We start from the raw sequence: 25,415 nt of genomic DNA, 5'->3' as shown, positions 1-25,415 counted from the left end.
CATCGGTTCAGAAATGCAATGAGATGATGTAATTAAACTATTATATGGTAGAAATCTATGTGGAAATAGTGATAGATGAGCCGTCACCACATCCACACAGGCTACCCGAACTGTAGAAATTGTGATAGAAATACGACATTTCTGTTTCATCCAACTATTTTTATAGCTGGTGCAGTGAAAAAGCACCCTTAATGAACTACACAGGTGCATAGAGTGTGTCAGTAACACTAAGATATGTCCTTGAGGGGTGGGCAAGTAAGATGCAGAAGTGCAGGTTCGGCAGAATGACATTAATGGGGAACGCAGGATGTAAATGACGTCAGGTCCATAATCTAGCCTGGTGTTTTTGTGAATGGTGAGCTTATTGTTCGGGAATTCTCAAGAGAACAGAGCAAGACATGCTTTGTCTGTGCACACAGAGAAAACTGAACACCTGAATGCCCCCACAATTCATCATCTCGGAAATATTTGGGATACAGGGCTCTGAATGAGCAATTTTCAGAAAATCATCTCAGAATATACAGAAAAAACACCTTTTCAATTGGAGGAAAAAAAGTGACCAACACCAAACCAAAGCAACTAGCAGCAGTTTTGACAATGACAGGGAAATGTCAGGAGGACAGCCTGACCCCTTCCGTTTGTTGTATCACTATCAAAGCCTGAGCAAACCAAGAGGCATCAGGGTGGGGTAGAGAAAGTTCCAAGCCGGCTTTCGCTTTAATGTCAGCATGAGTGCTTTACAACCATGACTGTGGGTGAACCTGGCCGGTGCTGTGCAGAGTGTGGATAGCAGAAAAAACAAAAGAAACATGCGGGAGCTTAATAGATGGGGTGGCAAAAAGGATCAGGAACCAGCAAGGTACTGAAAGCGTAACCGCCCTTTTGTTTTGACAGTAAACCTCAAATGTTAAGCCATGCTGACACAATGTACTAATTTATTCTGAAAGTCAAACTGGGTAAGCTTCCATTTCAAATGGTCTATCAGACTAGGATCATTTTGTGTCTAAAGGCACTTTCCCACTGCAGAAACTTTTTTCCAAGAACCAGGACCTTCTGTCGTGTTCCCACAGCTGGAAGTCAACCCAGTTGTATTTCCTCAGAGGTAGTCACAGAGCCTAACCCTATTTCAGAGTAGGTACTTTTCTCTCAAGCAGGAACTACTGGGTGGCGCATACAGCAATAAACCACTGTTTGGTTGCCCACAAGTACCAGCACTAACTTGGAAGTTACACAGAAGTGAGCGGAAGAGAGATAGAAACCGCAGAGCTAAAATTCTGCAGTTGGAATTGTTAATGGTATCTCAATTATATTAAATGTATTAATTAATACATTTTTTTGCTCATTTCCCCATATTTCTGCTTCAGAAAAAAAAATCAATAACAACTATATATTTTTGTCTAATATCGTTGGTGCCAGCGGTGAAGCTTGCCAGTGCCAATTAGTGGAATAATGCTATGATTTTTTTTTTCCATTTTATTTTGTGAAAATCTGCTGGCTAGATTTAATAATGAATTATAAACACAGCACAAGCCATATTAAAAAAAAAAAAAAAAAATGCTGTTTCTCATTTTGAACCGATACCAGGATGCAATTTCCCCTGTATTTTCAGACTGTGCAATTGATCCCCCCCAATAACAGACAACTAACAAAGCGACTTATTCATCCTCCATTGTTTTAGAGTGGCAGTAAAGTTTCATGTGAAATTGCATGTCAAATTTCATCTACGAGAATCTTTTTGCATCTCCCATGCTTATTTAGCAGAAAGGTGACAGATACTGTTGTGCGATGGGAAAGCAACATGAATGTGGCAAGGAACTACAAAAGGTCCCGGATGATATGACCCAAGAACTCAGAACCAGAAACTAGGCTTCTGAGCTTTGGTGAGAAAGTGGCAGAGTTCTGTTCCTCTTTCCAATAGAATGGTACATGTTCCAGCATCACCACCCCATCCCCACCACAGTGATTACTTCTGTTCTGCCAGAAACAGAAATAAGCCAGCCCATAGGAAGCAATCACTTTATTACTGTGAGTGACAGGGCTTTGCATAGGCATTCTGCTCGTAATTTATATCCAATATAGTAAAACCTCGGATTGCAAGCATAATTTGTTTCGGAAACGTGCTTGTAATCCAAAGCACTCGTATATCAAAGCAAATTTTCCTATTAGAAATAATGGAAACTCAGATGATTTGTTCCACAACCCAAAAATATTCATATAAAAATTATTAATACAAAATATAAAGTAAAAATACATAAAATAAATTAACCTGCACTTTACCTTTGAAAAGAATTGTGGATGGTGTGAGATATGAGAGAGGAGAAAAGGAGGGTTATTTTGTAGGACGACTCACTATAACAGAATCACTTATCTGTTGGCTCACTGGAATCTTTCTTTTTGTGCAACTTTAACAAGGAACCTATTCAATGACAGCCGCTTTTGCCTCCTTTTCAATTTCGCGGAAATGTGACATTGCATTGTCATTAAAGACATTCATCGCTCACACTGCTACACCCTTATTTAGGTGGTGCTTTTCTACAAAAATTTTTACTATATGAGTGCGGGACGCCGACTGAGGCCGAGCATGGGAAACAATTACCCACAACCCCGCAGCGAGAGAGAGAAAGAACCATCGGCTCAGTTGTGATCACGTGATGCTCGAGAGACAAATTGTAACACTCGTATTGCCTCGCTCAATTATCAAGTCAAAATTTATGAAAGAATTTTGCCCATTTTTCAAAACACTCGCAAACCAAGTTACTCGCAATCCGAGGTTTTACTGTATTGGTATTTTTTCACCCCATATAGGTATTGATAAAGAGGGTAAAAAAGAATTACTCCACAGTTTAGTCAAACAGAACCACTAAGCAACATAAATTCATACAGAAGCACTTAAACACCAAAAGCAGAAGTATTTCTCAAATACTTCTTTAATGATTTTCTTGCTTACTATAAATCAATTTACCTATTTCCCTTTATTAAACTAATGCTTTCATTTTTTCTGAACAGCTGAATAACCACTAAACCAAATGAAATCATAACAATTTGCTTTGATTTAATACTTTGCTGCAATCTCACACTGTTCCTTTCCCCAGCTGATGGGGAATGGCTATGCATACCCACCTTTCTCACAGCCTCCTGCCTTGCATACTCCACCAGCATGACCTGCCCATGGGTTTTCCAATGCGCCCTCTGGTGGTCATCTGCAAGGTCTGGCTCGTTGGGCAGGAAGCTGCTGGCCCACACCTGAAGGACAAGAAATAAGATGAATAACCAAAACTGGTGCAGAGTCACCACCCTTAGGTCCCTCAACACCTTGATTTTACACAAAAGACCTATAACAGATGGTGAAGAGGCCTCATACCACCACAATCCTTAGCCAGGATGGCCATATCTTACTAAGCAAGGTGATCTGGAGACACCGTTTATAAAGGCTTAAAGAATAGAAAGCAATTACATACTCCTTTTAAACCTTTTCTGCATATGACATGTTCCCAATAAGTTTCGTATTGATACTAAAATGTCAATCATAATTAGTGATGCACTGATTTCAGGTCGATACCGATAGCCAAGTTATTTCAAAATTGATACCGATTGTTTGGGAGGTTCTGCTTAAATAAGTTTAAAGAGATACTCCACCCAAATAAATTAAATAAATTCCAAAATATCCATTCATCCATTTTCCAAACCGCTTATCCTACTGGGTCGCGGGGGGTCCAGAGCTTATCCTGGAAGCTATGGGCACGAGGCAATACCAAAATATGAAAAAGTACTATTTTTGATAAGACAAATGGCATACACCAGTCCCAGAGCACTGTATTTCACAACACGGGATGCATATGCACTACCAGTCAAAAGCTGCTGCACACACTGAAACTTTCTACATTTGCATGTTATTCGCTTAACATTTGCTAAAAATACACTCAATATTCTTTGCTAACAAATACATTTACAATATGTTCACCTTGAGTACCTTTATTAGCAACAAAATATCTTATCTTTGATTTATCAAAGTAACCTCTAGTAGTTACAATGGCTGAGAAAATTTGAGGCATTCTTTCTACAAGGGTCATTAAATACTGCTCTGTTTCTGGATGAAACCATTTAAATTGGTGCATTTAAAGTTAAAGAACATCCTAGAATTTGACTCATTTGCCATCACCACACAACCAGTTAATAGGATGTCAGACATGCACTTTTACATACTCTTTCCATGTTATAAAGGAAACATTTGACAGATATTTTCATTTGTAGTTCACAACTTTCCAGTGCTTAACAAGAATAAATAATGTGCAGTTTATGAAATAAAATGAAAAGTAATAAAAAAGTAAGTCAGTCTGCATTCACCTAAAAGCAATGTGCAGCAACCAATTGTTGTAATGGCGGAAATGCATATGTATTTTACGAGCATTAGCACAGCTATGGCTAGAAATTACCGTGCATTTTAACCTTCATACCGTAAAAAGTACAAATTAGCATATAAAGGTTAAAATGCTGTGTAATTTCTTGCCATATCAGCACAAATGCACATAAAATAAAGGTAAGGCTGTAAGGTGAATGCATACTTGTGTGCCAGCTATTTGCATATCTGTTTATAACTGTATACATTTTATACAACATTAACAACAGAAGGGTTAAAATAATTCCACACAGTACACATTTTTCCAATTTTAGTGTGAGGGTGTGCAAAACAATGAGGTTCACCATATTAAAGGGAATTATTGGTGGTAAATAAATATCGGCTGATTTTTAACCATCGGCCAATGGCTGATTGTTGCTGTATCGGCTGATACCGATAGGTGGCCAATACGATCGGTGCATCTCTGCTCATTATGCAACCAGCACATCAGAAGCAATAGCTTTCAATAAGGTGGGTCAAGATGATGCATCCAGACAAATACAGGCATAGTTTAGTCAATGCATTGTTGCAGGTTACTTGTTTAAGTAGTATAATCAATAACTTCCCCATTTAGACAAAGAAATTACTATTGACTTAATCAGAGAATTAAACTGAAACAGTCTCAACAGGTATCTAACAGTTTTGCCAGATTTGGTATATTTGTGGTTGTCTTGTTTTCAACATCCAAGCTTTACATAAATATACACTCTTCACACACATACATAAACATCAATCTCACAGCAATGTAAAACCAGTTTTACAATGTCAAAATCATGCAAAGGAAAGAATTAAATCAAGCTTGAAATGCCACAAAAAAGCCAAAGTGGAAGAAACTCAGAACCACATATTTTAACATTTCAATCCTCCATCCAGTATCACACCACCAGTTTAGAACATGCCTTCAAGGTTTCCCATAACCTGGTTTAATTTGCAATAAAAACTAAACAAAAAAAATCAAGGTCTTACATTACAAACTTTAGCAACACATCCAAGGAAACATCTGGAGTTCAGCACGGCTTTGTTTACTCGGCCTTTCGGGGCCGAGTGCCAAACCATCGAAGCCATCTTAGACTTGTTAAAATGACAGATTAAAACAGAAAATGCTTAGCTAATCGTGGCACAACTGTCCATCTCACATCTGAACCCTGCCCTTGTATAAACATGTGTGTAATTCTTACCAAAACCAGCAGTCAATACATCTTGGTTGACTGTGAGAACCTCTGTACTGCAGAACCACTAAGGAATGCACAGAAGCAAGGAAGCCCTCATGTCAAAGTGATAGGGGACCATATCATGACAAACTAATTAATCTTATTTAATAAAGTTAATTAGAAAGGGGGTGTAATTTGGACTCCCTGTATCCCTCTGTTTTCAGTATGAAACTGAATATTTTCCTTTTTTTGACATTCATCCTTAACGGGACATTTGTTTGACCAAAAATATATTTCAGCAGTCAAACAACTTGTGCTATCATGAGTAGATATTCAAAATCCAAATTCGAGTTTTGTTATCTTGGTTCCTTTTCAAAAAACTAAATGGTTCAAAACGAGGGCCATATTAAATTGTGAAGACATGCCACAAACCAGGAAAAGACACGCTGATAGTTACCATGAATTAGAACATACTGTCCAGCACACAGGTTTCATTTCAAAACCCTTATCGATGCTTTAGTGAATAAGTGTAAATTTAGGGATATTGTAATTTTGTAGGCAATGACTTATTCAGCTCTAAACCACTTCTGCACACCTCATAAGAGCTATCACATAATGAAAGGAAATCTTGGAGTTTTACTACTCAAAACCTAGTAATGTTAAAAATGAGCAAGTGGATGCCCAGAATACCTTCAATTTTAAGATATACCTGTAAAACTCTAATAAGGTTAATAAATTGATTGTGTGACCTAAAACCATTAACACTGGCTACAGATTTCTGACAGGAAACATTTAGTGAAACACAGAAGAACCAACATTGGCCAAAAGTCTGAGCTACCAGCTGTTTTATGCCGCATCACTATGCAACATCTACTGTCAAAGCATTAAGCAATTTTCATTACCCGGTTTAATAAAAATTACAAAACACTTTGGGGGAACCAAGATCTCATTTTACAAGCGAACAAAGTACATCCAAGAGAACATCTGGAGTTGAGGACAGCCTTGTTTGTTCATGTTTGTTCTGCTTTTAAGGGCTAGAAGGCAAAATGCCCAGTCTCTCCTGGATTCTTCAAAGGGAATGATTAGAGAAAGTGAATATAGTTCATCACTCATTGGAAACCTGACATACCTGCTAAGCGTCATTATATTATTTCAGACTCCAGGCACATGCACGGAGGATTGCATCACATCATATCTGGCGTGTTGTGTAATCTCAGGTCTGCTGAAAACCAGCAAAACCCCTAAAATGTCAGAGTCCTATCACCAGTTAAATTATGTTATTTATATAGCATTTATGCTGCAGTCACAAGGCCATATCAGGCTGAAATGTCAGACTCTCCATAAATGATGCCTAAACCATTAGCAACTAGTACTGTGAGGCTTACAGGGTTACAAGAATTAACATGGAAAAGAAGGGTTTGATTCCTCAATTAGGTGAATAGGCCAAATAGGCCCATTGCTGCACTGTTCTCAGAGTTGAGGATCAGAAGTGCAATCAATTTATTTCACTAGGTACACCATCGCTTACATGTAGTTTGTAACGGTGTATTTTGGTTTCATGTGGAGCAGAACACGCTACAGCTGATAGAGAAGATTATCACACACTGAACACTAACTCTGATTCGCAGACAAATGTAGTCAGGAAAAAGAAATCATGGTTCAAAACATACTTAATGTTTTTATACATATTTGCTGTATATTTTCACTAAGCACACAAATAACCGTATGTTTCACCCATACAGGAACTTATAATCACCGAGATATATGTTGGGAGCTACAAAGGGGTAATAATTGTTCTAGGGGATTAGAACTTCATGAGGTTGTGTCACAAATTAAGATTTGTTTCCACCTGTATTTGAGAATGCATTTCAGGGGACTAAAGGTGATGATTCCACTCATGCTTTTAAATCAGCTGCATCTTAGGAAAAAACTAAATTCATGTTTCTTCATGAATATGAATGCTGGTAACAGAGAAAAGGGAAATTCTTCTGACTTGGGGATATAGCCAGTCCTTTCTTTTAGTTTTTCCCCCTCTAGCATCAAACCCAATTCCTTCATTTATTCTTTAAAACCTCACTGAAAATCTGTTTCAAGTTCATTCTTTGTAAGCCATGTTCAGATATTTGGGCAAAACTCTCAAAGACATGCTCCTTTTTTTAAAGAGAGAATACATCAATGCCACAATCTAACAGCTGGACGCATACGAATTTCCAGCTATTCAACAACAAGGTGTCTCGCTTGAAGTTCGTAAGGAATTTGTGGCCGTCTACAGTAAAGTTTACTGCTGTGCAAATGTACATTGTTTCTCAATGCTCGGCGTATGGCATCACCGAGTTAATGAAAAAAAAACACATCCAAAACACAACAATACTGCAGCTGAGGTCATGAGTCTGATCTTCACCCTGGTCGGGAATGCAGCGTTTGTGCCAATGCTCCTTAACAAATGGTAAATAAACCATCTATCCTGGCATTGGCTGCCAGGCTGAGATTCAGCCTGAGTGCCAGCGAGAGGGGATAAATCACAAAGAATATGGGAAGGTGAAAGTAGGAGAGATGGATCTATGCCAAATCACCAGTGGTTCAACACATGGACAGGGAAACACAGCACATCACCCAACACAGCCCTTGGATATCCGTGTGCCCCTGCTCATGGAGCCACGGCATAGTTAAGTCTGCCCTTCTATAAAAGCCAGCAACAGGTGTTATAGTTAAGAAGCAAGGTTCATAACCATGTACATGAACTCTTGACAGGTACTAAGATCCACTGCAAGATATTTCTAAAAATTAAGGGGGAAGCTTTCAAGCAACTACCAGATGAGATAAACAACAGATGACAGATTCTGCAGGAGAAATGGGCATCTACAAAAGCTCTATTACCATATTCACGCACAGAACACTTCGGGCAATGGAAAAGCCCCCCCCCCCCCCCCCCCCATTATACATCTCCAAACACAAGCACTGCTGCATATGACTAGGACCCTGTGCATGTTTCTAATCCAGAACGTTTCTACTCCACAACATGAAGAGGTCATGTTAAAACAGTGTCAGCCCATACTGATAAAATGATGGAGAAAAACCTGACGTGTATAGGGTAAAATAACCTGCATTGATGGATTAATCAGTTTAAGTCTTCCAAGACAACACCACAGGAAATTTATCACCATCCCAACTGCAGCTCTAAGCAACACTGGTACCTCTTACCAACACAGAATACTCTGCCGAGGAAGTATGTTTTACCGAGGAGGCACAGTTATCATGGAAACTGCCAGCTCCCATTTTGGGCAGATTTAGCACCTTTTTGTGCTCTAATCAGGCCACAATTATGGCAAACACAACCCGTGAAGGACACCCTGGCAGCATTTCCTCTGAAACGCTCTTTAAGTAGGAAAATGGGAACAGGTGGTGAGGCGGCGAGGGCCAGCCGCAGGCAGCCTTTAAGAGATGCCACTTTCAAGGCAATATATTGCCCCCCAGTGGTAAGCCTGGAGGAAGTACCGCAGAGGACTGTGGATGAGCCCAGAACACTGGTGACAAGCACAGTCACCTGGCAGCAGGCATAATCGGTAAGAAGTAAGAAGTGCTGGGTTACCTGACTGTTGACCATTGTGGCAAAGAAACTACTACCGTCTCTGTGGAAAAATGGCTTAAACTACCTGTTTCACTGGACATTCTTCTCTAGAAATGGGCACCACAACCGGGCCCATTTCTGACTAATTAAAACTATATGGAAGGGAAGGACTGCAGGGATAACCAGGAAGGCAGTTAGGTCACTAAAGGCCAGCAGTCCTCAGCAGTCCCCGCATCTTGCTGCTGTTACAAGTAATCTACTGAGATCAAAACAAATACTCTAGACATTCAAATGCAAAGGGCTCTCTAACACAGTGCTCTAAATCACAAACTGGAAATCAAAGGAGAAAAGACTAATTAATTTAGCTACAGAAGATAAAACTAAAAGCTTTCTGATGTATTAAAATGGATTGTTAATGTAAACAATAAAAATGGATTAAATTAATATTTGAACAGGTATTTACTGAAATGGACATGGACAAAATGGCAAAGATTACACCACCTTATACCACAATACCCAACATTAGAATATCTAAAATTAATGTACTAATGCGTGTAATTAATCAGAAAGTCAATAAATCTCAGGGACATGAACTACCTTTTCCTCTGCTGTTATTATTAAGGAAGTTACTATTCAGAAATCACTATCAAATAAAAACGAGAAAACCATTATTGCAAATTAAAGCATAGCTATTTACCAAGGCTACCCTAGTCCATGACAGTGGATAGAACTAAAAAAGCCAATTAAACCTGATTTCAGTCACAAGCATAGATATGAAGGCTATTACACTTCCCAAATGCCCATTAAACAAAAGTTTTTACCTAATTTATTTCAATGTGCTGCAAGGCCTGCTGACTGCACAATAGTAATATTTTATTAAGCTCAGATATAGCTCAACATAAACAATTGTCAAAATACAAATGGAACCCAAGGTTGATGACAAATGACACGATGCTGCCTGACAAATAGGAAACAATGTGTCAGAGGGGCACTGAGTGGTCAGGCCAGAATCATTGCTGGAGTACCATGGGATGGTGCGTTACTATTTTTATAGAAATGACGCACAGATGCTGGCACAAAATGAGGCGGTGTAACAAATGGGGAAAACACAGCTGAAAGCTTACAAACAAGACCTGGGCACAATTATAAACTGGGCAGAAAGCAGAATATGACATTCAACCAGCAAAAGTGCAAAGTAATTCATTCAGCAAAGGACATAGTGTGTATGTAAATGGAGTGTCTAAGAAAATCGAATTATTGTGCGACTAAAACCGAACTATTAAAGTGCATGTATACATGTTAGTACAACTGAAATCGTACTAAATCAAAATTTCTGTTAGTTGGGCATAAGACACCCAGGTAATGTGACTGGGGGTCAATTTAGTCCTGCATATAAACTTTCAGTCGGACTCCACCTGGCCTAGGCGCTCTGCGCATACTTCACTGTATCCCCCCCAAACTTTGACCCGGAAGTAACAGAAGCATAATAGAGTACGTACAGTGCTATAAAGCTGTCCAATTCACCACTCAAATAAAGGGCGCTTTTCCCCATCACACCCGGTACTGTATTCTTGGTACTTCAAGGTGGTACCAAAAGTATGGTACTCCAAGGTGTTGGTCTTCCACTGGTGTAAAAACTGGTACCGACGCTAAATGACAACACAACACAAAGCAGACCATTTTGAACTAAATTTGAAAAATGACTAGTATATTTTAGGACTGGACGATGTGCGATATTAATGCCAGCATCGCAAGTTATGCACATCTAATTCTAACATTGCTAGTCAGCTAGATTAAGATCAGGCTTTTTCTTAGTTTCGATTTGGTATGAATATTGTAGTGTAGGGATTTTAAGTCTTCTTAAAATATTTTTACTCTGTCATAGGAATAAAAACCTAGCAGGTTTTGCAATTTTAATGATTATTCATTTTTAAAATTATCGAGTATGTTTAAAACTCAGTTTAAAGTTTACCTCCGTTGCTTTTGCATTAGTGTTACATGCGTTCTCCGAGACAATCAAATCATTTTTAAGCTTAAATGCTGCTATATTACTCCTAGACTGGTTAGTGAGAAATTTATGTTGAACTCCTTTGTTTCATAAATATTCTAATATTTATTACAATAAAATAAAATTGCAATATTTGAAAATTTTTCAGTACCGTGCTATCATAGTATATTATGCAAAATGCTTTATTTCCATGTATATATTATCCTGATTTTGTTGGATCTGTTCTTCCAACCAGATCACAATCAAAGTTTGTGTCATTTCATTTGTCCTCGCACCCATTATTATTATTCATTTCATATATTTCTTTACGTCTGTGGCATAAGCGGTCAACCGGAAAAGGCCCAATACTAACAAGCAGAAAGAAGCCATATCGCCACCTATTGCAGAGGAGTCGGACATACTTGGGTCAATAAATCGATTCGCCTCCTATGCATGTATACTGGGACAAGAACAGTAGTCTGATCAAATGGTGTAGTCCAGCTATAACCGTAGCTTGACTTAGCTATGCATGTAAATGTACTGACTGACAGCAGCGGATTCCACAACTTCTAACTGCTCCGCTAACAAGATGTTTGGATAAGTGCGTCCCAGGCGCATCCCAGGATTTCATGCAAAGGCAGCATTACACACTACCGAGACCTCACCTACAGTACTGGCCACTCCTTACTTCAGCAAAAACGTCACAGCTTTAGAGTTCAGAGCTGCAAGATTCCTGTCCTCAACAGGCTGCCATATGGAAACATGTGGGAAACACTACCTTTCTTTCTTCTTCACCAAAGAGGGGCTTAAGTACAAAAGGCTAATAAATAAAGCTCAGCTTTAAGGAATAAGGGCGCTTTTCCACCCCACAAAGTACGGTACTTTCGGTACGGTATTTCTCCATTGACTTCCGGTCGAGTACCAGTACCGAAAGTGCCAAACCAGCTGGAGTACTTCTTTGGTACTTCAATACTTTGGGGTAGGACTTGCAAACATATTTGCTGTCGATTGGTTATACAACCGCCATCTTCTGAAACACACAGGGAAACCGAAATAAAAGGCAGTAGAAACAAAAATATTTAATTTAAAAAAAAAAAAAAAAAAAAGTAAAATGGAAGGATGGACAAACACAGGCTTTAATCGTCATATGGTCAGATGAACAGATCCAGCGGGATTTAGATGGCACTGCTCAAAATAAAAATAGTATTTGCCGTAATAGCAACGAACAATGCCGCTTGAAAATCAAAAAAACTTAAGCAGGACTACAGGAAAGTGACGGATCATAACAACATGTTTGAATTCAGAGAAAGAAATACCGCGCCGCGCTTTGTGATGATGTCAGTCATGGGCGGTCACTGATGATGTCATTTGGTGAGGGTACCAGTTTTTACAGCAGTGGAAAACCGACACAAAATTACCATCATACTTTTGGAACTCTATGGAAGTACCGAAAGTATGGTACCTGGTGCGGTGGAAAACCGCCCTAACATTTACCCTGAATCAAGAGCATAGACTTAAAAAAAGATAAGTTAAATCTAGACTAAGACATGTAGTTACACAAAGTATCATAGGGGTTTGGAATAAATGAATTTAGTGGTAATACAGCCGAGGCAATAGCCTAAGATCCACCTGTTGTCATCAGATTAAATTTTATTATTATTCAGACATTAAAAACCTCTCATTAACTATACTCCATTCTTAGCAAAGCCAGTAAAGGCACTAGGATGGGAGAAGGAGTAACTTACTTGACAATGAGGGTGAGGATTGGAGCACCCCATCATAGCACCTTTATTTTCAAATATCTAAACGAAAGAGGGGGAGAAGTTAAAAAAAAAACACAGCACATTTCCACTGCAACCAAGAACTGAGCCGTACCCGACCATACAGTGAGCTGGTGTTCATCCACTGCAAAGTACGCAAGCGGTACCCACCCCATAACCACATTGACATGGCTCTGATTACTGGAAAAAACTTGGCAAATTACTAACCTTCTGCATATTAAAAAACTACTATAGAACAGCTGAATTGAATGGATCTGTAATGCAAATTTACACAAATGAATCTATTTCGCTAGCATTTGATACTTGCATAACAGGGTGATTCTCACAGACGTGCTATCAGAAATTAAACACACAGCAAAAAATATTAATAATAATAATTATACATAGCAAATCATGATTTACACTGAACAGTAAATAAGCGTCTCTTCTGTTTTACGCAACTGTTGCTCACCAAACTCAGCAACACCTTTACCCTTCTGCAGTGGAAAACTGAAGCGAGCTGGAACTATCCTGTAACTACTCTCTCTTCACAGTACCACTCGGGTACGGGTTGGCTCCTGTATGCCAGTGGAAAAGCACTATTAGACAAGAAGGCAATTCCTACTGAAAATCTACTAAGGCCTCAGGTTTATTCACTCTATTCATTTGACACCTTTATAATTACAAGTCCAGGCAACAAGAGCCTCTCCTTATCTGGAACACTGCACTAAAAATAAAAATATAGAAAAAACCCTGACCAAGCCCCAGTTGTATCTAGAGCCAAGAGTCACCATCTTTTTTCAATGGCTACAGTACTGTGGAGTCAACTGGCTTTTCATTAAAGGGATGTTAATCTGCTTTGAGGTCACCCAGGAAATGCAAGCGCGTTGGATCCTTAATTGATCACTGCTGCAAAAGGCACATGCAAGCTGACGGTTGGGTGGCCCCATTCCCTTGCGATACTATTACCAAGAACAAGGGACACCAATGCCTCCCTTTTCCAGCATTTCAGGACTGGAGTTACAAATCATGGATGAGGCAGGATTTGGAAGCAGAGCTGCATCATTCACTGTGATTCCGATTCCAAATGCTGCGTTAGCTAAACCCTGGATTATATGTACATCCGTGCTCTCATCCCAAATTAGCTGCCTGTGGCTTGTGGACTTTTTAATTAGGCAGACTGTCAGGAAAGGAGCGTTTTTCCCACCATAAACCCAGCAACAGTGCCAGTTGTGGCAAATTTAGCTTTCAGCACACATTTTTGTTTGGTTGTTTCATTCCAGACTGACAAAATCATGGCAAAGCAATACCCTCAAACCGGATAACATTATTATAAACTTTTCAGAGCTTGTGTTGTTAGGTCAAAGTTCATGGTGGGTGATGTATGGGGCTCTATGGTATCACATGTTTTCAGAAGCACAATCACCTGCACCCATGGGTACTTGGGGCCCAGCTCCTCAATCAGCTCTGCCCATCTGTCAATCACAGTCTTGATCTCACTCAGCTGCATCAATGGGAGGGTGATGTCAGACCAGGGGTGGAAGCACATCACCTTGCTCCAAGACAAACAGTTGAAAACACCACATGTTATACAAAGATCCCACAGTTAATTCTAGCATCAAAAGTCATAGTATTAAACCTTGATGGCTTTCTAGACTCAACTTATTACTTGAAATAAGTGTTTCTGATGCACTAATTGCATACCTCAAGAATTTAATATACTTTGCTAAATTAGAAACACAGCTCAAAGCCTTTGAAAATACAATATGCAACTCTGATCTCAACAAAAATCCAAAATGTGTTTCTACTTTTCTGAAGCAACAGGAGAAAGGGCCTGGTTCTGATGTAGGTTTCTCCATGCTTTATGTCATATTAGTAATGAGTGATTCATGTTATTAATCAGTCCACACCACGCAACACTATTTATAATTTCCCTGAAAACACTAATCAATGTAATTGCTGCACTAATTTGGTTGCCTTGTTCTCCCCTGGCCACGCAAACACAGCAATGACACAACAGCAAACTTAAATAAATGCAGTGACTTAACCTACGGAAGGTTGAGGGCATATTCTTAGAGTATTTTCTCCAGTTTAATATTTTATACTGCGGTACAGGAAATTAACTGAACAAGTCTAATTCAGTCTAATTTTAAGACACATTCATAACACTGAGACGCCATCTAGTGTTTTAAAACACTAACTAAAGGGAAAGTGAGTCTCAGGAAGTAGGAGTGTATGCCTTTCCAAAGTGTTTGTTTACAAAAAAACACATTTTCATGATCTACAGAGAAAACGTGAAGTCAATGTCAATGCAAATAACACTCACAGAACAGGCAAGAGGACCATGGGAACCCTAGACTTGCAGCCAGACAACCCACCACTGCCCTTCCGGTTAAACAGTTCTCAGAAAGCGAAGACCAAAAAACTCTGTTCCACTTAACGACCCTTATCTTGCTAATGGGGGATCCTGCAGTCTTTGGCACGTCCGCCAACCACCAGAAATTCCCTTTTATCTCTGCAGGCGCCACGGGGAGGACGCAAATGAGCAAGAGAATCAGATTCAAACTCACGGTCTCATCACAGAGCCACGGAGACCATTTTAATGCAAATCACTACCCTTTCAGAATGCTAAGAGGCAAAGGCTGTTCCTCTCCCCTTTGGACAGACGTACACACACTATACCATGGCGCACACGTCATTTTACTGGCATTGCAATATTCGTTATTTGAGGTGCAGATATATTTGCATGTCAAACACTGAAGAAGAAGCGAGAGACTCATTCACTGAATGCATACAAAAACAAGTAAATCTTAACTCTTTATACCTACCCCTCCAGGAACTTAAATAGCACAACTATAAGAACATTACCATAAAGACTTCCCTTTAAAGATTCTGGGTCACGACTGCCCCAAAGGAAAAAACATAATGTCAGGCACATCAACTGATTGCTCTCTGCAATCAGCATGACATGGTATGTGTTCCAGTCGACTGAAATCAAAGTCACTCAGAAATTACTGCCTGCTTAGTTCAGCACACTGTAGCACTTTCAGGGCGTGTCAAACACATACAGATGACATCACCCACCAGCATTACATATCTGAGGTCAGGAACTGAAACATTCAAGAAAACATGTCCCTACCACAAAGCATTTGTCATGCTTAACATTACTTGATTAAACACCAATTCATGCAAATACCTAATCTTAAAACAAAACAAAAAAGACTGGACAGGGTAGCAAAGGAGCCCATCATACTATAGGAACCACACTTTTCCAAATAAGCCTTACACACACACACACGACAACTGGTGCAAAATAATTAACACCAAAAATGATGTGTAGGCTTGGTAAAGATTACATTTAACATCACTCTTCAGTACGAGCATCAAGTGTGAATTAGGGTTGCACAATAAACCGATAATGGAAAAAATCATGGTACTATAGTTTTGAAATTGGTACAATAGCAGTATTTTGGGGAAAAAATTTGTAATTTTATTATGCCTCGAGAGAATTTTTAGTTCTGTTTCATGTTTACAGCAAAATAATTGATATATTCAAAGATGTCTATGGGGAGAATTTTATTATAAAATCCAGAAACGACTTAAAAGCGAACAGAAAAGTAAAAGAAATGTTATTTCCTTTGCATACCATTACGTGGGATATAAAACAATTTGGTTTATATTTTGTAAGCTTACTTTTTTTTTAGTTAAAATCTTGTCTAAGTTTTCAAAAGATGTTATTAAAACCTAGAAAAAAACAATACAAAGTGTAATGAAAAAATATTGCATTAGCTAATTATTTTAATATTCATTCAAAAGACTGGCTACTACAATGACCAAAGAAATTGTTTTAGTGCAGACTTGTTAAATTTCTGAAATGTTCCCAAGAGTTTTTCCCCTGCTCCGCCATAAGTCTCTGCACACCAGTGGTTGGGACACACTTGCCCCCTCCTTTCAGATTAAGTAGACCATGGCTTTGTGTTGCTCATGGAATTTGGAACTCAAGGAAAAAAAAAATTGTTGGAGACCCCTGGTCCATTTCACAAGTAAACCAAACTCCCTGATTAATTCAAGCCGACCGTTACTCAAACTACTAATATTAATAAAGACAAAATTATGCTCGATCTGCTTTTTTGAGCGTAAATTTTATTGCAACTGACCTACTCGCATATGTATCGGATATCATCAAAAACACGCGTGCTTGATTCGCTACCACTTATTTCAGAGCCAATATGGAGCCAGAAAGGGGCCATGGTTGAAAAATAAAAAAATTAGTGTATTTCCCCCTTAAGGAAAAATATAAAAAATGATTAAAATCTAAATCCATGAGTTAGTGTCAACAGTGAAACAAAAGTGTTGGTATCATGACGACACTAGTGTGAAATTCAGCTATAAATACAGACATGGGTACTAATACGAATGAAAATTCACAAACACATACATAGAGACAAGCATAAGCATAGAATGTACATGTACACACTTCAGACTCTATCCAAAATGACCAGGCGTTAAAAACAAAACTACTTCCTCTCACCAAACCCCTTTGGCAGCTTTTGCCTGGAAGAGAGGATGGTCTCCGGGGCCTGAAAATAAAGAGGACAGAGTTAAAACTAAAAAAAACTGAAGTTGATCAACCCTTAAAGTCTAGCTCATACTTCACTTCTTAGCATGCGCTTTTGGGCTGGGGATAGTCGCTCACACAGCAGCTTGTGCTCTTACTACACTTGCCTGCAGATGGTTGCCATCGGTGCATCAATACAGTATTGGTGATCCACCAGATCAAGAGAGGACAGGTGTATCGCAAACAAGACAAATAAAATCAGTGTGGTGAAATGGGCAAAATTTTTATGAATAGTTTTAAAAGTTACTAGTCAAGGCTTGGACAGTATCATAATAATAAAGCATTACACAATATTTTGAAATCCTTATGACAAAATTAGCTAGGACCCTAAACTCACCCCCCCCCCCCCCACCCACTCGCTTAAGATTTCAAAATGCCAGAGTAGTGCTGTTTCTTAAAATATCACATACCTCACAAGGCTAACACATGAAAAATCAAATTTGAATGAATTTCAAATGTCATGCAATTCATTCCAATATATTCAAATACCTGCAGTACCCCCCCCCCCCCAATTTTTTTTTTTTCTAACAACTTGTACAACGTCAGACTATTAATACTATAAGCATTACACTATAGGAAAAAATGCACATCTAACTTTCATACATGTGTTTTTATACATATTTAATAATAATTGCACTGTGTCCATTAACCACCAATGATTGTAAAAACACAGCTGGTCTATTGAACATGAAGTGCACACACAAACATTGAAATGTGAATTAAAATTCACCCATAAAGAAATCTGGGAAACGTAGGGGTGCTGCTTGCTTTTGTTGAAAGACATTCTAGCTAGGAAGCTGAATATAAAGCTAACTGCCGCGGTGTCATAGGGTTTAACCCGGAACCCACTTCCGGGTTTATCTCCCTGCTGTTCTAGCTTGGTGATGCATGTGGGGATGTGCGGATCTATACTGAAATATTCCAGAAAGCGGGTTCGAGTTTAAACCTTAACCCCAACACCGCAGTAAAGTTAACTGCATATGCAGTTTTCTGGCTGTGATATCTTTCAATGTTTGTAATATACACCATATTGTCAAAAAGTATTGAGGCACCCCTCCAAATATTTGAATTCAAGTGTTCCAATCACTTCCATTGCTACAAGTGTATAAAATCAAACACCTAGGCATGCAGACTGCTTCTACAAACGTATGCAAAAAAATGGGACGCTCACAGGAACACAAGCGTGGTACCGCGATAGGATGCCACCTGTGCAATAAGTCCATTCGTGAAAGTTCCACACTACTAAATATTCCACGATGAACTGCTAGTGGTATTTTAACAAAGTGGAAGCAATTGGGAACAGCAGCAACTCAGCCACAAAGTGGTAGGCCACGGATAATCACAGCGCAGGGACAACGCATGCTGAAGCACATAGTGTACAGAAGTCGCCAACTGTCTGAAGGCTACACAAAGTTTGGAGGTCTGTAGCTGTTGACTCTGCAGATTAGTAAAAGAATAGTGCGTAGAGAACTTCATGGAATGGGTTTCCATGGCCGAGCAGCTGCATCCAAGCCGTACAATGCAAAGCGTTGGATGCAGTGGTGTAAAGCACACCACCACTAGAATCTAGGGCAGTGGAGATGTGTTCTGTGGAGTGACGAATCATGCTTCTCAATCTGGCAATCCGATGGACGAGTCTGGGTTTGGCAGTTGCCAGGAGAACAGTATTTGCCTGACTGCATTGTGCCAAGTGTAAAGTTTGATGGAGGGGGGATTATGGTGTGGGGCTGTTTTTCAGGGGTTGGGCTTGGTCCCTTAGTTCCAGTGAAAGGAACTCTTAATGCTGCAGCATTTGAAGCTATTTTGGACAATTTCATGCTCCCAACTTTGTGGGAACAGTTTGGGGACGGCCCCTTCCTGTTCCAATATGACTGTGCACTAGCGCACAAAGCAATGTCCATAAGAACATGGATGAGCAAGTCTAGTGTGGAGGAACTTCACTGGCCTGCATAGAGCCCTGACCTCAACCCGATTAATTCATCCCAAAGGTGTTCTGAGTAGAGACTGTGAGCCAGGCCCTCTCAATCAACATCAGTGCTGACCTCACAAATGCTCTTCCCACAAATTCCTACAAACACACTCCTAAACCATGTGGACAGCCTTCCCAGAAGAGTTGAAGCTGTTATAGCTGCAAAGGGTGGGGCAACTCCATATTAAAGCCTATGTATTAAGAATGGCATATCATTAAAGTGTGTGTAAAGGCTGGCATCCCAATACTTTTGGCGATATAGTGTATTTCAGTGTTTGTGTGTACACTTCATGTTCAATAACCCAGCTGTCTTGCTTAAAGTTATTGGCAGTGACAGACACATTGCAATTACAAATAAATACATATAAAAACACATCACATATGAAAGTTATATGGCATGCATTGCCCTCCACAGTTTAACACTTAAAGCACAATTTACAGGTCATGTATGTATTATTTAGGTTAATATTTGCCGTCACATTGCAGCAAATAGTAAATGGGCAAGTGCAGTGGAATTGCAAAAGTATTGTGAGGGCTCGCAAAACTACTTCAAAATATTTTCCCACCCTGACCTTTTAGGGGCTCTGTAGATGGCAAACAACAAAACTACAACAAAACACTCTAATGCACTTACAGGCTACATTGACGCTTTAAAATTTGAATGGGTTAAATATAGTGTGGATACAAATTTTTCACATCATGTTCAAACAAATGCTTGAATATCGGTTAAAAAGTGACAACTCTAATACCTTGGAATAATGTCCGGACAGTATGAAAAATTTAATATGCAGGTACCTCCAACCCTCCTCATCCATTACAACAACATCTATTGTTCCTCTACTCTTTCATCGCTGACTGCTGATCTGCGAAAACCCATGCTGCCACCTACTGGAAATACCTAATCAATTATCTTGCACATGTGCAGTCCATGCACACAGACGTGCAAGGATTCCACTAGACATAAAAATCTGGGCTACGCACACACTGACCGTAGTAATCCATAGCCAACCCCTGATGATGAATTTTGCGTCATGTCCCCTCGTCCGTGACCAAAAGCACATACAGAAAAGTGAAGAATGAATTGGCCTTAAGACTGCAGTTCACTAGAGCTGTTCTCTTACTGACTGGCTGGCAAGAAGCCCAGTCTGCAGACAGCAAAATTTTATTTTTAGACCCTTTGAGCTACGCACCCTGCCTTTGCCAAGCAATCTCCACACATTTTACCCAGTAGGTAGGGAGCAAGGGGAATCGGCCTTCAAATCTTGAACGGTGGGATTACAGTGTACGTTCAGTCACTGACTGGTTTAACCCACTTGCTATCTGCTACTTTAGAAGCTCCAACTGAGTGAAACAAACCAGTGATTGACACAACATAATCCCACCACTCAGCAGGTTTTCAATACCCCATTTCTACCACTGTTACCAGTAGAATGAACGTTCCACAATGGCGGAGTCCAGTCCCAGAGGGCTAAACACAAGCTGTCACTGCAGCACAGTACTTGACTGAAACAATGCTTGGCTATGGTATAAAGTGTTGGAAAAGAAAGACTCTGAATTACATAAACAGTTAATGCATCATGCAATATTCCATCCATCCATCCATCCATCTTCCAAACCGCTTATCCTACCGGGTCGCGGGGGGTCCGGAGCCTATCCCAAAAGCAATGGGCGCGAGGCAGGGAACAACCCAAGATGGGGGGCCAGCCCATCCCAGGGAACACTTACACACCATTCACTCACACATACACACCTACGGGCAATTTAGCAACTCCAATTAGCCTCAGCATGTTTTTGGACTGTGGGGGGAAACCAGAGTACCTGGAGGAAACCCCAGGACGACATGGGGAGAACATGCAAACTCCACACACATGACCCAGGCGAACACTCACACCTCTGGGACTCGGGTTAGAGGCAACAGTGCTAACCACTACACCACCATGCCGCCCCATCATGCAATATTGATTATAATATAGAGGGAAAAAAATCACTGATAAATTATTTTAACAAAGCAGGTTGGAAAACCTCTAACTCACCAGGATCAGGTGCATCTGGCTGGAGAGCAGGGAAATCATTGTCAAACATAAAGGTGCTTTCATACTTGGGGTTCACCTGTTAAGAAATACACAGAATCTTTACCTACAGAAAAAATATTTATAAAATGTAAACAATTTGCTTCATGAACAAAAGAAAGATTTCAAGAACCCTTCAGGAGACACATCCCAGAGAAAATCCAGGAGCCAGAATACAGCTGAGGTTTTACATAGAGGTCACTGCATTAGTCTCAGCTGCCTACAGTCAGTCAATCTCTTATTCCTTTGGCGAATCTAGAGCAAAAACTGAGATGGGAGATTTTAGAGGAACAGCATTTTCCTCACCTGAATGCCTGAATGCCCGAACTTTGCTGACTCCAACCCATCTGTTCAGTGTTGAACCACTGATATTTACGCAAGTCAAGCCATTCTCTGTCCAGCTCAGGGTAAAATTAACAACACAGCAACAAAAAGAGGAAAAAAAACTCTAGATATGGGATAATCAGCACATCAAAATGCTCTGCTCTGACAGAAAATTTGTGATTTGTGGGCACAATCATATCTGCTTGTTTAATCTGTTCCTCCTGTCCCCAAGGAAGGGTGTGAATTGACTTTCAAAATGTAATTCAAACTAATCAGATGATGTCTATACATTTGCATCACACCAATTAACTTTCAATGCAAAACATTTAAATAAAAAATGCATAAACAATTCTCTAATTAAATCTGAACAATATAAAATGTATTCCCTGTTAGGACAAACAAAATTGGTAATTGTAGGAGCCATCTAAATAGTACATTATCCTAATTTGAGAAAAAAAGCATTGTAGTGACACAAACAAGACAAAGCATTTTTGTGCAAACTATTGATATAAATATGTGACAGATAGGTGTGGTGGCCCAACAACCCTGACAGGGCTGCCACACATCTGGCAGGGTTTCAAATTATCTCGCCCCCTTATATCATCCCCTTCCCACTCCACCCCCCTGATTTCATGACACCACTGTTTCCATTTGTATTCCTTCCTTCCTTCAGTTTTTTGCAAAGATATGATTCAAACTTTACTGGATTCTTTAAAATCATATTATACTTGAAGGTATACCTGGCAAAATGAATCACAGAAACAGTTTTACCAACACTTACAAAGATACTTTGAAAAGCATGCCTTTCTAAGCTATTTCTCTATGTTCTTAAAGGCTTGAATCGAAAGCAACTGGACTTTTTTTTTTTTTAATTTCTTGAAAACGTTTCACCTCTCACCCAAAAGGTTTCTTCAGTTCTAAAAGTCTGAAGGGGAGTTACAAATATTTATCCTCTAGTGGGATTGTCACCTTGAAAATGGTTCTTGACACACCCTGCTGTCCAACGGGTCGTTAAGGTCACCTGGGGCAAGGTGTGGATCAAGGTGTGAAATTTTGGCTCCACTTCAGCCAAGGTGATTGCCCATCACTTTAAGTTGCCTGGGAAGGGATCTCAAGACTGTTTTATAGGTGGCTGATAAATGGTGTCTCAAGCCTCCTCCTCTGTTCAGTGATGGTGGTTCCAATTGGATGTAGATGGCGTCTTTTACTCCTCTCTCAAATCACCTGTCTTCTCTGTCCAAAATGTGCACATTTGTATCCTCAGAGGAGTGTCCCTTCTCCTTCAGGTGTAGATGTACAGCTGAGTCTTGTCATGACGTACTGGCTCAGACTTTTAGAACTGAAGAAGCATTTCAGATGAGATGAGAAAGGTTTTCAAGAACTTGAAAAAGAAGCTCGGTTGGCTTCGATTCAAGCCCCTAAGATTATCATGTCCTGGACAACTGAGAACCTACACAGGCATTTCTCTATATTCTTTTTTGAGCTGTACTATCTATCCATCATCCATCTTTCAACCTCACGGTCAGCACAGATTAACAGCCAGGAGCTGTACTAGTAACCCAATAGCCCACTGTAGAGATTCAAATATTATTAAACAAACCATCAGGTGAAACTCCAGTTCAGTTGAGTAGTACTTAACAGCCCCTCACAGCAAAGTTAGGCTGCCACATCTGACTATCAGATCACGTGAACAAAAGTCTCACCTCTCCATTGGCCCTCCGACTGCCAGGGCAAAGCGGATTGGTGGGCTCATGTCGAGGGATGTTTTCCTCCGGAGGTCTCTCAATCTGCCCCTGCCAGGGCCGCTTCATCCGATGGGCGGAGACCAAGATCCATGACCCACGCAGCGGGTTGAAGCGCAAGTGCTGATGCTCTGAACAAACCCCGAGCAACAAACGATCCGAGACTTAAAGCTACATGCCAAGAGCTTAAAAGATACTGGCACCTAAGTTAGCCCACCTGCAGGTTCCTGGGCGACTTATCCACGGTGTAATACCCCAGGGGTGATTGGCTAGTAAACGTGTACAAACTCCCCATCGTTATGCGGTGACATTATTAAACTCGGTCAAACTGTATGGGCCAGTAAGGTGGTGATATCCAATTCATTACATCCTTCTTAAAGCCTTAATTTACCATGTCTCAGTAAAACAACAAAATGAAAGGCGTCTACATGTTTCCTCTGACAGTCAGCCGGTCACTCCTGTGATTTGCCAGCCCGTCGTAACATTGAGGGCGCACGCATTTACTTCCTCATCCGCCTCTCATGATTTTGTGGCTGCCTAGTGTTAGTGCTACAAGTCGACTGACTAGCTTGCGTTAGACAACACCGAAACGCGTCAAAGGGGGTTGTTAACGAAGGGTCACAGACACACCACCATACAACGGCTTGATATGTTTAGAAAGACAAATTTACGTAAGAAGCATTCGTTATAATATTTTTCACTGGCTAACTGACCGACCGGTGTTCTGACGAGTTGAGCTACTTTATCGAGTTAGGCTACCGTAGTGTCAATCGATAGTCCTAACCCAGGGGTCTCCAAGTCCGGTCCTGGAGTGCTACTATTCAGTAGGTTTCCTGTCCTACTTCTGATAAGCCACACCTGTTCCCGGTATTTACATGAGAACAGGTGTGACTCATTAGAGGCCGGGTAGGATAGAAAACCTACTGGACAGTAGCTCTCCAGGACCGGATTTGGAGACCCCTGCCCTAACCCTTACCCCTAAAACCTAACCCTAATTCCAAATCAGTGGAACTGCACATGCGCTGAAAGGCTAGACAGCACTCTCGATAGGTAGCATTGGTCGAAAGAACACCGGTTCACTGTTTTGATAAACACCAAACCCTTAAAACACAAAAAGCTGAGATGCCGTGGAGGAAATTTACCTCCGGGATCAAACAAACTCTGCCGGTCGCTGCTCATCGCTGTATAGTCACGGGATATGGGGACTCACGCTCGCACCGGCTGTCTCGAGACCTTCAGTTTCTCGCTCCTGATTCGTCGATGTTCCTCTTGGCGCTAGTTTCAATCTGGCACGCGCGGAGTCATCGGCGCACCTGTAGGGTGCACGCGGCGCAGAACTCAGGCATTGTGAAATGTAGCCTCCGGTCTCGTGAGTCGACCTGCGCCCAGCGGTCTTCCCTGCAGCGAAGAGTCGCAAAGCAACAGGGAGAAGTTGTGTACGCGAATACGTACTTACGCTCGATGCCCAAATATTTACACCATGGCAATTTAACTTTCATATGGCATACATGGTGATATTACATTTGGCACACATTGTGAACATAGATCTGAAGCCGAAATATAGAATATTGTAAAACAAAAAACTATTCATATTTGTATAGTAGAATGGTATCTACATTTACAAAGATATAATCCAAAAAATGTTATTAAATAGCATGAGGTATTTTAGAAAGTTTGTGCTTACTTGCAGTAATCTGAAAAATCGCCTATTTATTTATATTTAAACATATACTGGACCTTTTTCAACAAAAAAAGATCTTGGGTTACCTTTTCATCCCTGAGACGGACAGTGCTCGCGAGATATTCTGCGGAATCTCATTGGCCGACCCGG

At 40.3% G+C, this 25,415-nt stretch overlaps 1 protein-coding gene across 5 annotated transcripts in view; it reads right to left on the bottom strand.

The window, feature by feature from the left end:
* Positions 1-25,384, bottom strand: part of galt (galactose-1-phosphate uridylyltransferase) — a 69,923-nt gene extending 44,539 nt beyond the window's left edge. For 2 of the 5 annotated variants that reach the window (XM_049019046.1, XM_049019048.1), the window contains exons 1-8: positions 25,352-25,384; positions 24,727-24,982; positions 23,546-23,715; positions 21,483-21,558; positions 17,394-17,442; positions 14,289-14,418; positions 12,848-12,904; positions 3,121-3,243 (exon numbers count right to left, since the gene is read on the bottom strand). In XM_049019046.1, the coding sequence (XP_048875003.1) occupies positions 3,121-3,243; positions 12,848-12,904; positions 14,289-14,418; positions 17,394-17,442; positions 21,483-21,558; positions 23,546-23,715; positions 24,727-24,763 (642 nt within the window). In that variant the 5' untranslated portion in view covers positions 24,764-24,982; positions 25,352-25,384. Of the gene's footprint in view, positions 1-3,120; positions 3,244-12,847; positions 12,905-14,288; positions 14,419-17,393; positions 17,443-21,482; positions 21,559-23,545; positions 23,716-24,726; positions 24,983-25,268 lie in introns of all 5 variants that reach the window. The other 3 variants (XM_049019044.1, XM_049019045.1, XM_049019047.1) reach the window with 2 other exon arrangements.
* Between the last annotated feature and the right edge of the window lie 31 nt (positions 25,385-25,415).

This window comes from Brienomyrus brachyistius, chromosome 7 (genome assembly GCF_023856365.1).
Source record: "Brienomyrus brachyistius isolate T26 chromosome 7, BBRACH_0.4, whole genome shotgun sequence".
NCBI lineage: Eukaryota > Metazoa > Chordata > Actinopteri > Osteoglossiformes > Mormyridae > Brienomyrus > Brienomyrus brachyistius.
This window is presented reverse-complemented; position numbering and strand designations above follow the sequence as displayed.